The following is a 17,407-nucleotide window of genomic DNA, read 5'->3' on the forward strand; positions in this document are numbered from 1 at the left end:
GCCCCAGTGGGCTGTCTGTCTTAAGCACCAATCCATCACTGTTCTAGACTAGTGCAGCTATATGGGGCTCAAATGTATGATTTTATTCTTATTTTAAAGGGCCTGACATTTGCGGAAAATTTGCCAAGACTTAAGCAATCGTTCACCTTGCTTTCAATCTTTCAGCCTTTCCTAACTAAGTTAACCATGTCTAAATCTAGCAGTCAGAGTTCAGTTGTTGTAGTTACAACAGAAGCTAAAAAGGACAGGCTACTGGAAATATGTGCTGTTAATAGTAGGTTTCTTTAAAGTACCGTGATAAATATTGCATGACACACCAACATTTTCTATTGTGGCAGAAATATCTAATCAGTTTAAAGCAGCAGCTTTATCAGCTAAGTTTAAGGTTTCAATTCTACTTTTTAAAGTTTTAATCCTACTTAAGACACACAACAACTTTGTGCAGTGGATAGATGTGCGTTTACAGTGCAATGGATGAATTCAGACACACTCATATAAAGTGTACCTAGTTTGATCTTGTAACACTCAACAGTCTATCTTTCCGAAACTGGCTTCTTGCGAGTAAAAGAGTAGTATTGATTCTTCATCTTACTCTCAGCAAGAAAGCAAGTAAATTTATAGCCCTGCATGTCAGAGAATTCCTCTAAGACAGGTAAGTATTTTCTTTGAAGCATGATTTGAGTTTTTCTTTGTTTTCCTTGGAGGATTTCTTCCTATAACTGTTCATCAAGCTTGTCTTCCATCTGACTATATTTAGCTTCTTCCTACAGTTCTGTAAACAACAACAGAAATATAAGAAAGAGAAAGCTTCGCTTCATAGAGATGTTGGGAATGAAAAACTCCCTTTTAATAATAAATCTTTTATGTGCTACTTTGTCACTGACGAAACTGATAAAAATTGATGAAAAAATATAAACGGGTTAGAAGTGAAATATATAAGAAAACCCTACCTCTACCATCAGAAGACAAGACAAAGCCTCTGTTATATTCCTAGAACAATCCTTTCATGTAATCATTCTTTCAGCTCAGTTAGGTAATGATGTGCCCTCTCCTTTAACTCCTGACTGAATTCCCGATTCATCGTCTTTTGGCTTTTGACATGGTTGTAAGTGACAGACTTTCCCTTTGCTGTTGTGCATGTTTCAGTACCCCTTAGGCACTCCCAAAATGCTGAGAGCAAGCCAGCTTGCCAACTCTTGACATAATTAATGCTCTCCCATTTGTGTTAATTACCCAAGAATGGATCGCTGTTGGCCATGAAGCAACTGGCCATGTGGTTCAGTCATATTCAAGTTGACTGTAGCAGGAAACGTGTGGACAAAAACTTTGAGGAGTACAGTATCTATGTGAAAATGTTCAGTGCTGTTGAAGCCGGTAGTATTATTCAGATAAGAACTCTTTTATCCTAACAGCCGGAAGGGAAACAGCGAAGACGTGTGCATAGATGTGGTTGGATTAAAAGACAAACGTCTAATTTCTTTAATTTATGCTCAGACGATTCTTATTACACCCATAAAGTTATGAGAAAGAGAAAATGGAGCCATTTCCTCCTACTAAATAAAGATTACAAATTTATTATTAGTTAGTGTGAAATGGCTCTGCATAAATTTGGAAATAATAAAAAAAAAATTATGAAGAGCCCTGACAGAAAGACAGATATTTGAGATACTTACCTCCTCAAACCGGAGACTTTGAGGGCCATGTTTCACACCCCCTCCGTGACGAGACACGCTCAGTCGAGATGCAGAAGCAGAAGGAGCCGCGGTCATGAAATTCCCTCCCTAGAAGTCGGTCCTACCTGCGCATGTTGAGGGATTAACCGGAGTGGCACAGGGGATGCTCAAGCATTTTTGGAGGGCACATAAAAAGTTTGTTCAGTGGGCTCCTATTGGCCAGGGGTTTTCTGGAGGTGGTGACTAAGTTTTATTACCATCACTTAAAAAGATGCAGAAACCCATATGGCCTTTATGTGAAACACCTCTGCTCGCTTCTCTTCTTTTATGGTGCCTCCTAATGACATGTGCTGCCTGCGTGTAATTCTCCTAATAATCATCGTCAAGATAGCAAAGGAGCAGCCGGAGAGTGATGAAATGTGGATTTCATAATCATGTTCACTCATCAGTTTACCTGGAGAAGGCATGTTAGCCTGTAGCGCTGAAGAAAGCCTTGTTATTACCTTGAAGGGCCTCAGGCAGACACACTGTTTATGTTTCCTGCCTGTTGTGCAGTTGATTCTTTGGTGTTAGGTTCTTAGATCTTCTGAAGTGAAAACCAAAGACTATGACGCGGTTTCTTGCAAGACAGCTTTCGTTAGCATGCACAGGTATGCTGACATGTCTCACAGGGCTATGTTGCCCAAAAATATGTCAGAGGAGGCAGGAACTGCTTGGCTCATAGGCACAGATCTCTCTGTGGAAAAAAGAAAACCCCTTTTAACCACAATTGCACAAAAAAATGCCTTGGCTTTGACAAAATTACATGCCGCAGTGTGTTTTTATTCATAAGGCTGTTTATTTTTTTTATATTTCCCTGGGGTATATAGGTCTATTGATCCTGGCAACTGCTGTCCCTTCTATATGATGTGATATTGTGAATCAATAGCCTCACAGTCTTCTGATACTCAGTTTACTACCAGAATTTGTTACTATATCATATTTCACGAATCGATTGTTTGTGTAGCCACACCAACGCACTCATCTCAGAGAGTTGTAAAGGAAACACGATACAGATATTGGCGCTCCTCAGAGATTCAGCTGAAAGATCATGTGTCCAGCCTGGATAATGAAGACCTCCTGCTCTCAATGAGACAACATGCACAGACGGCGCAAGGAGAGAGAAAGAGAAGGCATTTTGGGATGATCCAGCCATGAGACTCGCCACATGACCAGGCAACTTGTGATCTGGAGTCAGATGAGACCCTCTAGTTTTTTTTTAAACCATCGAGGAAATCTTTTTACACCCTGAGAAGTAACAAACATACACACAAATGTGGCCTCATTTCACGTGAGCGAAAAGGCTACAGCATTGTTAGCTAACGAGCTAAAGAGTAAGATAACAGAGGAGGTTTCGCTAACTCCACACTGTAGCAAAAGTCCTTACAGAACATGCTATTGTTGTTTCTGGGGTGTAAAGTAGTGCAGTTTTAGAATAACTACTGGTGTCTCACACAATGTCTTTGGTAATGGTGTGTCCAAATTCATAGGCTGCATCCTCCTGAGGACCCGGTCTTCGCGGTCTACGTGGGCCGGGTCCTCCGAAGGCCCAGTGTTGCCTTCTTAGCGACTTTGTCGATATATTTAGCAAGTTTTCAGACCCCCTCAGCAACTTTTTTCTAAAAAGCGACTAGCGACAAATCTGGTGACTTTTTCTGGTGTTATGGGAGACTCATTTATGACGACTTTTTGACAGGAAAGCACGTATCGCTCTTACTCTCAACAAGCAGCAGGTGCTGCCATGGGCACCTCGCCCGTGCCAAAGCGCTCACGGGCGGAGGATAGTCCTCCCTCAGCTGCTGTCAGGGCAGCAGATGTTCACATCTATGCGTCCAAACTGCAAATGAATCGCGCATGAGCGAAGCCGCTGCTCCCGCACTGACTGTAGCGCAGTCAGTTCTTCTTTTGTTGTTATGTTGTTTTGTGGATCACAAGGGTTAAAACTACTTATAAACACACACACACACACACACACACACACACACACACACACACACACACACACACACACACACACACACACACACACACACACACACAAAGTAACTCTATCAGAGTGCCTATTTCGGGACACTTTTGCCAGTCCAAACCTGGATAAAGGAGCAGGGTTGGAATTGTGACATTAAAAAAACAATAATTGTTAAAAGAAAGTTAATTTGTAGTTCTAAATAAATTCTAAATGCATTTAGGACATTTTTAACTCACTATATGTCTCTTCCACAATGAGACATAAACCTACAACCGAGGTTACAATTACATTAGCATGACCAATTATGCAAATAATTATGCATTTAGCGAATTCTAGCGACTTTTAGGACAGCCAATAGCGGTTTTCCTTACTGAGGAGTTGGCAACACTGCGAAGGCTGGGTAGGCCGGAAGTGAGCAGCTGTGAAACTGAAGCTAAAGATAATGCTAACAAGACTGAATGCACTTTTCATTTAGTGGTGGAATTTAGCCGCTGACTAGCATTAGAGAGCCAAAAAATGCTAAAATCATCTTTAATGAAAAACGCCAGTCCTAAAGTGAAACATTAGCTGTTGTAGCTGTTCCAACTATAAATACATTTAAACATATAGTTAAAAAAAAACTATATGTGAAATGAAAACAAAATGATAAATACTGTATGCTTAGCTTTTCTATACTGGAAGTCTACATGAATGTAGTACTGTGGAAAGAACACATTTCTTTGTTTTGTCAAGTTTCTGAAATTCAGATGTGATAAACACATTTGGTGGATTATAGTTTTTGTTATTGGCAGTTTCACTCAATTTTTTTTTTGTTTTGTTTGCATTTGGACTTCTTTTAACAGAACGGTATTTGGTTTTATTTAACAACTTTACTGTTCAGAAAGCAGCAGGAAAATTTTGCTTAGGACCATCAAACAGTTGTAGTTTTTTGCTTTTTAGCAAATATGACTAATATCCAAGTGTGTGTAACTTTACTTTAGGTATAAAAGGTCATCAGTGTTAAGACTCACACAATTTTCAACTTCATTAGTGATAGGGATTAAAAACAAATGCCTACATAAATCTATCAAATCCAACTTGATGGTAGAATTAAACAAATATCGCATTTAATCGCAATAATAAGCAATGCAAGCTTGATATTGGACTCTCAGAAAATTGGTGCCCTTGCTGTATAACCTCGGGAAATTCAGCCAGGTTTTTTTTTTCTTTCCCCAGACTATATAGTCATCTGGGCTCTGGCAACTGCCTGAAAAACTGAAAAAAAGAAAATCAATAGTGCTACCCTTTTAATCAAGAGTGCTTGGAGCTTATGGCAGAATGCCACAAGAGAAAAGCAGCAATTGACTTTGGGTTTTTAAGCAGAAGGTGAAGCTTAGAACACAGGAGAACTGTTATCCAGCACTCACTTGGTGAATCAGAGACACAGAAGAACCAAACAAATTGTTAGAGGAAACTAATGCTCTGCTGCTGACAGCAGTTAAACACACAGTTGCCATATCCAGCAGATTATGGGCATTTTTATTCATTTGTTACATAATCCTCCCCTCCCCCTTATCTGACAAGTGATTAGTCAGTGAAGAGTTGTTTAACCAGGACAGATGGCTTTTTAATTGTACCTGATTGCCAAGAACAAGCTAGACAGTGGCTACTGTGTGAATTTATTGTTGTCTTCAAGAAGAAAACCTAGATCAGGAATCCAGATTGTTGTCTTACATGATCAAAACAATCAAACAGATGAGGTCGTCCACCTAATGATTCAATATGTTTTATTCTAGGGGGAAGAAATTGCTTACTGTATCATTTTGTTTGGAGTCATAGCATTTTTCAGCCATTTGTTTTGATTTTACTGCTTCTAACTTTACTGCTATGCTTCAATCTCCTCAGCAAAATCTCCATCAGGAGCTGTTTTTAGAAAAACCCACTGTTCTGCTAACCATTATCAGGTAGGCTATGTTTAGAACTAGTTGGTTGAACACAGTGGAGGATTTAGCCAATAAACTTACAAATACACAGCTGAAGTGTTGGTAGTGGGTAAAATACAGACAGGAGAATGCATCGGTTTTAGGGCCAAAAACCTGTGTGGAGCCAGAAAAATCTCACAGGAATACAAAATAGCATTGAAAACAAAACAGGTAAGGAAATCCTGGACAGTTTAAACGATGAACAGCACTTTTGGGTTGCAAACACAAAGCTAACATGGAAGTGCAGATCTTGTTCAATGACCATTAGGGAGCGACTCCACTGGTTCCAAAAAGACTTCTGGTTGTAATAAACATCTGTTGGAGAAATCCTTGCTCCCATGCTCTGTGGCCTCCATGAAGACTTTCCTGATAAGTTTATGGGTTAAATAGCTAGTTTTAGCTCATTACCATGGACTGGATCTACCACGGATGCATAATGGATAAGGCTAAGTAACGGATTCTAGTTGGAATAGAATAGAATAGAATGCCTTTATTGTCACTATACAGTTGTACAATGAGATACAGAGCATCTCCCACTCAGTGTAAACATGCTGGGGAAGGGGGGGGGGGGGGGGGGGGTACAGTTCTGCAGCGCTATGTACATATGGACAGTATTAACATAGGGAAAAACATATATATATATAAAATGTACAATATACAAGATGTAAGTAATATGTAATAAATAGTGTTATGTATATACAGTTGAGTTATTGCACATAGAATTGGTATTGCACAGTGGTGGTCCATAGAGGAAGTGGGAAGTGGGGGGCTGTGTTATCTGTGCATGTGTGAGTTCAGGGTGGTTATCGCTTTGGGGAAGAAACTGTTTTTGAGTCTGTGGGGTTTTGTGTTGATGCACCTGTAGCGCTTCCCTGAGGGAAGCAGGCTGAACATGTTGAAACCAGGGTGGGAGCTGTCCTTGATAATGTTTGCTGCTCTGGTGAGGCAGCGGGAGGAATAAATGTCCATCAGGGAGGGGAGAGGGCAGCCGATGATCTTTTGTGCTGTCTCGACCACACTCTGAAGCCTCACTCTATCTGCTTTGGTGCAGCTGCCGTACCATACCGTGATGCAGTAGGTTAGCAGGCTCTCAATGGACAAGCGGTAGAAGGTCAGCAGCAGGTTGGAGTTCAGCTTGTACTTCCTGAGGACTCTCAGGAAGTGCAGCCGCTGTTGGGCCTTCTTGATGACCGCTGAGATGTTTCCTGTCCAGGAGATGTCAGCAGAGATGAGTACACCAAGGAAACGGAAAGTGTGGACCCTCTCCACACACTCCCCGTTGATGTAGAGGGGGGCCAAGTCGGTGCTGTGTCTCCTGAAGTCAACAACAAAAGTTTGTAGTTTGTAGTTGCACAACAAAATGAATATGGAACAGATCAGGACTGGAAACCATTTGGATGCAGTCATTTCCCAGTTCATTCGGCCCAGATCAGATACAGATCCGTTCATGTACAAGCTCATATGACCTGGATCCATGTTATATATTTTTATTTTTATAATTTAAATTTAAAAATGTAATTTTTTTATGACTTTGTAAATTATTATCCAGGATATGCTTATTGGCTAATGACTTGTCAGTCAGATCCATCCTTTGCTTTTCACATCCAATTCCAAACACCACACTGTTATATAATGTATGATAATGGCTCACATAATAAAACATATAAATAAAGAATTTCTTGCCTCTGTTTGAATAGGAATGTTGATTTGTTAACATTATTATGGTAATACACATGTTGTTAAAGATATGATGGATAAAATAAACTTCCATCCACCCCAATCTCAATTCTATTCAAACTTTGTTCCCATATAGCAAACTCATTTTAAGAAATGCTAATTTGTATGTGCATCATAGAGGATAATTATGGGTTATAATCAAACCGCTTCCCAAAGAAACCTATGGTCACCTATCAAACAGCTCTTTTCTCTAAGCAATCACGCATTTCATTTTTAGTCATTATTATTTTTCCTTCCACTAAGCCCAATAGTGTGTCCAAATCACGTGACGTCCGCCTGCTTATTATTGCAATAACACTTTGTTTGCATAACAGTCACCCTTTTGTTCCTTATCATGGTAATTTCCGAGTGCACGGTTCACTACAGCTTTTAGGGGGCCGGCTCTGACGTCAGCCCGCCCTGCCGGACGGACACCAGCAGCACTACGCTGACTGGGTGCTGCTGACTATTAATATTCACCTTGTGAAACTATCCACAGTCAGTATATGCGGTCAGCGTTGTGCACAAAGACACGGCCACTCAGCGATACTTTTCCCAAACTGAAATCCCCTTCAGGGGAGGGAGAGAGAGAGAGAGAGAGACGGGGAGCGAGAGGGGACTGCAGAACACACAGGGTCTGGATGAATAACCATGGCAACAGCAGCAGCAGCAGGAGAAGCGATGATATAAACATTTACATCCGCGCATCCGTCCGCAAACAGCAATTCACTCCAGTAGAGGCTTGGACCAGAAACCCTCTGCGGATATCACTCCACATCAGCGCTAAGGTGAGGCTGTTTCATTCCTCATGTGACACCTTCCTCCTCTGCCTTTTGCTGGCTGGTTTGTTGTCTTCGGAACACGAGAGGATAGAGGGAAGCTCAGCTGTCATACATTACAACAGAGAAAGCTGCTTTCTGTAGTACACTGCTGCTCGGCGCCAGAGCTGCAAGGCTGACGGATTTGCTTAAAACACGGAGGCTAACGGGTTAAATTCATAGTCCATATGCGTTTCCTCTGTATGGCAGCTGAGGGTCTCTGTCTGACCTATTGCATATATGTGGTCACCACTGAGGAAACAAAACATTTAAGCCCACTCTACAGTGATAAGCTGAAGAAGCAATGGGGAAAATACATGTAGCTTTCAAAATAAAAGCATTGATAATTGTCTTTAAGCAAGCCACATACTACAGTGTGGTTTAATTTTGATAACTGGCAACTGTGTTTGGTGCAGCACTGGATTTCTTTTGATAACAAAGGATTTTTGTCAAAGCTGTCCCCCTGTAGGCTCAAATAGTGTAACACAAACACAGCAGAGACTGAAACTCGTGTGCAAAAATGCTAAAACAGACATAACTGATGACATAAGGGCAAATAGTCTTCATTTAATAATGCTGCTCATGTACTAATGTGACAAATTCAGGGACTGGTGTAGCTGACTGATCTCAAAATGTCATTATAGAACATAACGCCGAGGTTAGAGTACTTTGAAACCAGTTAATCCAACACCGAGCATTCCATTTTAATGCCCATCTCCACACTTTTAGCTAGTTTTTTCTTTGGACAACGTGACCAGCACTCGGTTTCCATACAAGTGAACAGTGCTTCAGAGTTGTGAATACAAATAGTACGTCTGTTTACGGATTGCATGCAGCCCTCCAAACGCCAGCAGAAAAGCCTTTTGATCTTCAGAGAATCTAATTTGGCGATTGCAGCGATGCCAGTCACATCCTCTCAAAGTCATATTCTGATTCATTTAACTCCATAACTCGGCCCACTCCTCTCTCTTGTTCTCTTTCGTTTTTATCCTTTTTTTTTTTGCAGGGATTTGGCGTAATATTGTAATTTAACAACAGAGAGCATAATACAGCATCATGGAGGGGTTTTAGCAAATGCTAGATTATGCCATCACATGATTGCTGGGCTGGCTCAGTGGATTTCTGTAAAGTGCCACTCCAGATAACCAATTTGCAGATAGCTTTCTCTCGAAATTAGAGATGGTGAAAATGATGGATTTGCTACAGCAACTGTGATTTGATACTTGCTTATAAGAAGGTGCTGTAACCTAACGGCCCTTTGTCACATATTTGGTGACAGCTTTTTGTTGTTGTGTGCTGGAGAGGGATGTGGATGTTAATCAGTGGAATAATGTCTGAGATTAATTTCCGGTTCTTTGAGCTATGTGCACATACAGCAGCTCATGGCAAACAATGGCTCTCTGTCTTACAGTGACATTTATGCCTGCTAAGCCTGCAAAAATGTGCTTATTTCACACGCAGACACTGTGAACGTGTTGCTTTTTCATCCGTTCTCAAATTGACACTGGAGATGTCATCGGTGGTCCCAGCTGAGCTGACGCCAACAGGAGCTGCAGCAAAGGAAAGAGGGCAGCTTAAGGACAACAAAGAGTTTTTAGGTTTTCCTTAAGGTGGTAGAATTAGCCAAGTTGCAAACTCTAGACCTCCAAGAATGCCAGAGTGTGTGGTGTGTTTGTGGCCTGCATTAAATAATAATAAGACAGCAGATGGGTGTTTTGCAACGATTAGTGTTTAATGATTTGCTTCTAGTAAGAAAGAGATAATTCACAAAATTGCACAAGCAGAAAATTCCAAGTGTAGTTTGGCTACAGGTTATGTAGAGATGTCTGGGAGCTGTGCTCGAACACAGTTAATTCAACAGTGTATTAAGGACATTGTATGAATGCAGGAATGTGTTTTTTACTTGTTATGTTAGTTGACATTGACCTGTTAATCATTCAGGCATAAAAGAGGCCTCCTAACTCAAAGGGTAAGGGTTGTGTCTACACATAACACACCTCTTAGCAAAGAACCAAATGTAAATTGTACCTTTAGGCACTTTGTCACTTTGTCACAGCATGTTGCAAAAACTCAACATCTGTTCAATTTCTTTTGTCGAATCTACAAAACAAACAGACAAAAAAACCTGTTTAGTATTTGTGCACCAGCACACCGATTCCCAAACATGTATTATCTAAAAATTGGGCTTATAGCAGCATCGTGTGCAATGGGTTTATAAAAAAATTGAGGAAATTGAACAAATGGAAGAAAAAAGAAAGCTGTGAGTTCTATTTTCTGCAAAGAGTTATGCAAATAGAGCAGTTAATAAAATAAAACTCTGTTGTTGTATTATTTTCGGGTGTTTACCTTACAATATAAAGCGCCTTAAGGTGACTGTTGTTGGGATTTGGCGCTATATTAATAATACTGAACTGCATTGGAATTTTCTCTCATCCTTAAATGCCAGCATTTCAAGTTCAGTCCCACAGGCATCTACATTCAACTTATTCACTAATTTATTAATGCTGACGTAAAGGTACAGAGAATGCTTTAAAACAGGGGTGTCAAACTCAAATACACAGTGGGCCAAAATTCAAAACTGGAACAAAGTCGCGGGCTAACATTAATATTTATTGAAAAATCTTCCTCCAGATATAAGAATGAATCTTTTGTTATGGACTCAAACAAGTTTTGCTGAAAAACTGAATATGGAACAAGCAAAGCTTAATACTAAACAATATATATATTACCTGTATAATACCAGTAGGCCAGCTCTAATAGTAATTTGGTATGGCTTCGCCAAATTTGGCCCGCGGGCCAGAGTTTGACACCTATGCTTTAAAAGGTCCGATGCTGCAGTTTAGCTGGTGGGGCGTTTCATCAACCAAGATCATTGTTGTCATCGTCATGAAAAGAAACACAGTGTGTCTCTCTTAGATGACTGACAGCTGTATGCCTCTGGAGCTGTCAGCGTGGGTGCTTTGGTGTGTGCCTCGCTGATTTGATTAACGTATTGATGAATTTTCAACACAGGCTGATAATCAGTGCATGCGTCTGGGTGCTCTTGTCATGTACTGTAGGCTGCTGATTGTTTCACTGGGAAATAAAAACATATTACAGTAAGTCCCCGGCCTGTGAGCTTCCATTTTATCAAGTACACAGTGTTCATTCGACTTACTGCCTACCTAACACATTGTCGGAGAAGTGAGCTGCTCCTTCTTATTATGTATGTTGGAGACAGCCGATAACAGATAAGTATAACGGTGGCCTGCACAACAGTTCAGTGAATTAAGGAAGCGACAAAGCAGCTTTAGCTATATCTTAAGCAGCGCAAAAAGAAACATATTTCAGCATCTCACCGTCTCCCATCAAATGACCTATAACTGTTCTTACAAGCAGCATGCCGAGTCAGCACAAAGAGAAAGCGTCTCTGTCGTTACTTGTCTCCTTAGGCCATTTGCGGCAGTGGGCAGCTGATGTACTACATTAGTGAAGGATACTGTGTGTCTCAGGACTGTACTCATTTGCTTTTATGGTCTTCAGCTTTAATGTGGGCACTGGATTTTACTTTCTTTCTCCACTGTTGGCAGGAATCTTCTAATCCATCTTATCAGCATTAGAAGAGAGCGTTTTTCTGCCAACTGTCAGGACACCTTAGATTCACCCTATTTGGTCAAATAAAGTGTTAAGAGAGGACACTGGGAATTAATTTCTCTGCTCAGATGAAGGGACAAGTCAGACTTTTTTCTCTAACATTTCTTTCTTTTTTAAAAGCTGTAACATCTTCTTAAAAGAATCTTGAAAAAATTCTGAAATAAAAGAAGCCTTTTTGTCCCAGCCCAGACACATTTATGCAAATGGTACAATAACTGACTCAGAAACTCACCATTAGATGCTCATTGGATAACGGCTTACTAACTTTTCCCCAATGAGGATATTCCAGATAATCTTTCTTCCTTACTCGTAGAATGACCATCATTTTCAGGGAAATGTTTATTAAGGTGACACCTAAAGTGACCTGTAGGCGGGTGATTTCATGTAGCCTTCTATACCACCAGAAGTCTTTTTGCTTAGAGGAAGATTGCTCCCGGCTAAGCTAGCTTGGCACCTCCAAGTTAGCTTGGCCTGGACGCTCTTATACCGTCTGTGCTTTTGTCTGACTCATGCATATAGTTTAGCTGTTAATGAAATACTATGTGTGTAGTCAAGGACTCCTTTTACATAATCCTCAATTTAAAACAAATTAGATAAAAATAGAAAAAACAGTTGATATACCTGTAGTTTAGCTATTAGCACATCGTGTAAGTATTTTAAAGTGCATTCGTTTTAAAACAAGTGTCTTGAAGCTTTAAAAAAATGTGCCCCAAAGGCCCCTTTTTTAAACTAACTCAACCATTCACACCTATGGGCCATACTGAATCACCAATTAGCCTAACTGCAAACACACCCATCACCTTCTTGCTGTGAGGCAACAGTGCTAACCTCACGCTATATCGATATAAATACACTGAATACTAAGACAGGGACAGTTGTATTTTTTTCCCCCATTTTCCTTATTGCAAATTCAAATGATATACGCTCTGAGTGTCTGAGCTCTGATGAAATGAAACGTCACTGTGTACGTCTTACTTTATAGTAATATTGCTTTTATAGTTTTTACAGTGCTTACAGGAAGACTCACCCAATACCACACACATGGTGGTGTTATATTTCAAAGCGTTTAATTATGGGTTTCTTAATATGCTTGACTGTAAACACAGTCAGTGTTTGAGCACCTTTCGATTGATGGCAGCTCAAACTTGCCGTGTTTCAGCTCTCATAGCACTTTATAGCCTGTGTACTACGAGGTTGGTATCTAATGTTTGTAGTAAATTGGATGGTTCATGTTCTGAGCTTTAATTACAAGTGACAGGTAGTACTTTTAATATGGTATGAATGAACGGAGAGTCAGCAAGTCTAGTATGTACAGTACTGATCAGAAGTTATTTTGGACACATGGGTTTATAATTGTGATTTATTTAAGCAGGACTCAATGACTTGAAGCATACCTATTAGATCCTACCAATAAGAGATCCCAATAGATACCTAAGTCAAGAGACAATGGAAATTCAATATTAGTTTATATAACTGTATAATAGTAAGGCTTCTGGAGAAAGATAATGGGTTTCTGTGTTGTGTATCCAAAGGATGGATTCAAAAAAATTGTGCTACAGTAAACAAAACTGTGATAATCACCCTTTCTTTTGAATAAATGGGCACCACAGCGATACACTACGTTAAACTATAAGTATTAAATGTTATTGTTATGTCAAACATAATAAGGAGACTCTTCTTCTTTGTGTTTTAAAATATTGGGCATACAAAAGTGATGTTTAAAAATGAAAAACATCTGTGTTATAAAAGTTATTATTATTCAAATGTACTATAAAGGTAATGTGACAATGCTACTGCTGCCAATAAACTGATGTTTTCTACAATAGAACCTGGCTCACAGCTTTTCTTTTTAAGGTAGATAGAAGACAGAGAACATACAGCTGCACGCATTCATTTTTTACTGTGACATAATTCAATCACAGGGGTGGTTGTCATATGTGCAACATTAACCTGACCACTGGTAATGAGAACTATATTCAGACCAGGGTCTCTATCTTTGTCTGCTATCCACACTGCAGTGGACTGAATGAGTCATGCAGTATCACTTCCATGGGAGCTAGTTTTAGAAATGTCATCATTTGTCTTACCTCTCAGTGTGGATTTGGTGTTATTTTGGCTCATTGGTCTTATACATCATATTGATTGGTTGTTTTCTTTTTTGACAGGTGATGAGTGGGATCATATCATGTCTGAAGTACAGGGAACAGTGGAGTTTTCTCTAGAGTTGCACAAGTTTCACAATGTGGATCTCTTTCAAAGGGGGTAAGAATTTTTCTTATATATATTTAATAGTATTTAAAAAGTGCACATATCCTGAATCATTTAATTTACTGGAAAATTTCTATTTCTATTTCTGCTGCTAGTTAAATACTCTGCTGGTTAAATGCAACCATTGTTAGCTAATATCAAAATCTCTGTTTGTTTCATCATAGAACAATAACAATGCTAATTTTTTTGACACAGAGCTTGTGTACGCAACTAATTAAAATTAGTTCAAACATTAGTTCAATTTGTTAGCACAATCTAAAGCTTTTGATGTGGCTAAAGTCCAAAAGCTATATCAAAACTGGCGCTAACTAGCTAGAGTGTTGTAGCTGCTAATTCTGCTATTGCTAGCCGATGCACAGGCCTAAGAAGAAATGTTTGCAGTAAAGTGTTGCAAAATGTCACATGCAGAGCACTGACAGTGCTGTTTGGAACAGTGTTCAAGAGAGGCAAATGAAAATGAAGCAGTGAGGCCCCCAGCAGACTGCCTGTAATGCAAAGTCGTCTTCCTATTATTATATAATGTAGTATTATTAATGAAAAAGACAGATGTTACATCCAGTGCTTTACAAATAGGGAGTTTAAAAGGTTTTGTTAATGATAGAGGTAGTTCTTCTTTCTTGTTGCAGTTTTTATGATATTCCCAGACTAAAAAAGGGCCCTGTGTAGCCTGCTCTGTCTGCAGATTAAAACATGTCATTTGGCTCAGTGAAACACCAGCTTTACCAAAATGATTTTCCCTCTCCAAATGTGATGGGCTAAAGCTTTATCACGATAATCCCTTCAGTTGAGTGCACTAATATGTTTGTTTTTACTCGATGCCACGTTGCTCTGTGATATCAGAAGAGATCCGTTGTGAGCACGAAACAAAATCTGACCCCAGTGTAAAGATAAAGCCCTATGGACAGAGAATAGTTTAGTTACCAACATCTACACATCTTCCCACACTGAAATGTGCTTTCTTAAGTCAATACTAATCCCTGTGCTAGACTAGTGGGCCACACAGCTGTCCACTGATTGCATTAGGAATACTGATTAAATCTGCATTTGATTTGCAAAGGATAAAATGGCGATAAGCAGCATTTACATTTTATACTGTAATAGGAAAAGTACGTTTTAAAAACACAGGTGCATTTTCTTATTCAGTATTCTGTCCTTTCTGCAATTTAGCCTTTTAATAAAAACAATTCAGCTTGTTGAAAACTATTCATGGAACACTGCTATTTATACATCTCTGCCATAGCACATGAGTAAGAAGTGATCACTAAATTGACCTATTTTCTTTCCAAAAAAACACCTTTTTGATTTTCTTTATTGTGACATCTTCTCTATCGAGCGCTGTCATTAACACACTGATGACATAATCAAGTTCACAGCCATGCTTTGGTCTCAGCTTGCTAATGATGTGAAGGTTTTACCCAAATCTGCTTTGGGTCACAATGATTCAATGTAAATGATACATTTTTAACACAAAAAGACTGTTTATCATTTCAAATGAACCCTATTTGAGATATTTTCTAATACTTTTACCTAATTAATAACCCTCTGTCAATAATTCTTTAATAGTATAAGAATATTTGTGCAATCGATGGGCGACTTTGTGTAGCTTTAATGTTATTTTCTCATTAAGTTAATGGAAAGCACGTTAGAATCTGAAAACAAAGACTCTAATCAGTTTCAATAAACAGGATTACTGCAATACGTTGGTTTAAACAAGAGCTGCAAAGTTAGCCAAATTAGCCAAAGCTTTCTGTATTAGGCTCCAGGTGAATTTCACAATGCCAAAACTGCACATACCTTAAATCAGTTTCCCTGGATCTTCTTGTTAATAAAAAAATGTAGTTACAAAGATCTGTAACTGCATTTTTCAGTTGCTGAAATTTCAGCAAGTCAAACTATAAGTGGCAAATATCTTAAATGAGTTTATCACATTAATATAAATACATGGTACAATGCACAGTTATGTTCCAGAAATGGTTTGGCTAACACATACATTACCTCCAAACCATTTATTTAATTGTTTTAATCGTTAATTGTCCTAGCAACGTCTGCTCCAAGTGTTTAACTACAAAACAAGTGGGCCTAGTGAACACAGTAAAATGAACAGACAATTTTATGCAATTTTTAAGTACCATTTTCTTGTCACTTCCACTATACTAACATGCAAACTGAATGTTAATTAGCCAGATATTAGCGTGGGCAGCATGATGGCGTGGTGTTTAGCACTGTTGCCTCATAGAAGAAGGGCCTGAGTTTGATTCCACCAAGTGTCCAGGGCCTTTCTGTGTGGAGTTTGTATGGATGGTTAGGAAGAGGCTAGAAAATATGATATTTAACATCTTTTGAATTTAAGTGGCTTTAGTTGAAGAATAGTTTTACAAACAACTGCAAAGTTAAATGAAAGATGGGCTTAAGAACATTTCTGTCAAGAAAATATTTTGTGGGAATGGGAATTGAAAGCCAATACTAAGGATATAAAAAACTAAAACCTTTATTAAGGTCAAAGAGCACCAACGAGACAAAAATACAGACAAAGTACAAGGAATGCATGTCTGAAACAATAAAACAGGAAATAACTAAACAGGGAAACACCTCACACAGAGACAGGACTTGACACAGGAGAGAAAGCCAAGGGTCTTATGGAGAAACTGTTATCAAAGCTAGAAACTAAAAGGAAACTAAGGGCACAGAATATATACCTATAAAGTTATAAGTATAGGTATATACTATATATATACCTATAATAATAATAATAATAATACATTTTATTTGAGGGCGCCTTTCAGAAACCCAAGGTCACCTTACAAAAAACACAATTAATAAAAGGAACAATAGTCATAAAATACATAAAATAAGTTAAAATTACAAAACAGAGCGTGACAACAGATAAAATCAGCATTAAAGCGAATAAGCCAGTTTAAACAGATGTGTTTTGAGCTGTGTCTTAAATACGGAGAGGGAGTCAATATTTCTTAGTGCAGGAGGAAGAGAGTTCCAGAGCCGAGGAGCAGAGCGACTGAAAGCTCTGTTCCCCATAGTGATAAGGTGTGAGGACGGAACAGTAAGATGAATAGCAGATGATGATCTGAGAGTGCGGGAAACAGTGGTGATATGGAGCAGGTCACACAAATATGAAGGAGCAGATTTATGGATACACTTGTATGCAAGAAGTAAGATTTTAAAATTTATCCTGGCTTCTATGGGCAACCAGTGAAGCTGCTGAAGAACTGGGGTAATATGAGCACTTAACGGAGTGCAAGTTATGACCCGAGCTGCAGAATTTTGAAGAAGTTGGAGTTTATGAAGGGACCTTTTAGGGAGACCAAATAGGAG

The 17,407-nt window shown here is 39.1% G+C and overlaps 2 protein-coding genes across 5 annotated transcripts in view; one reads left to right on the forward strand and one right to left on the reverse strand.

Annotated features, from left to right (window-relative positions):
• col9a1c (collagen, type IX, alpha 1c) overlaps nt 1-1,845 on the reverse strand; it is a 30,736-nt gene extending 28,891 nt beyond the window's left edge. For 3 of the 4 annotated variants that reach the window (XM_026157064.2, XM_026157063.2, XM_026157062.2), the window contains exon 1: nt 1,674-1,838. In XM_026157064.2, coding sequence (XP_026012849.1) covers nt 1,674-1,702 — 29 coding nt within the window. In that variant the 5' untranslated portion in view covers nt 1,703-1,838. Of the gene's footprint in view, nt 1-1,673 lie in introns of all 4 variants that reach the window. The other variant, XM_080296620.1, reaches the window with a different exon arrangement.
• Nucleotides 1,846-7,855: 6,010 nt separating this feature from the next.
• Nucleotides 7,856-17,407, forward strand: part of fam135b (family with sequence similarity 135 member B) — a 50,863-nt gene continuing 41,311 nt past the window's right edge. The window contains exons 1-2 of the mRNA XM_026155682.2: nt 7,856-8,146; nt 13,975-14,071. Of these exons, the coding sequence (XP_026011467.2) occupies nt 13,995-14,071 (77 nt within the window). The 5' untranslated portion in view covers nt 7,856-8,146; nt 13,975-13,994. The remainder of the gene's footprint in view (nt 8,147-13,974; nt 14,072-17,407) is intronic.

Source organism: Astatotilapia calliptera, chromosome 22 (assembly GCF_964374335.1).
Source record: "Astatotilapia calliptera chromosome 22, fAstCal68.1, whole genome shotgun sequence".
Lineage (NCBI taxonomy): Eukaryota > Metazoa > Chordata > Actinopteri > Cichliformes > Cichlidae > Astatotilapia > Astatotilapia calliptera.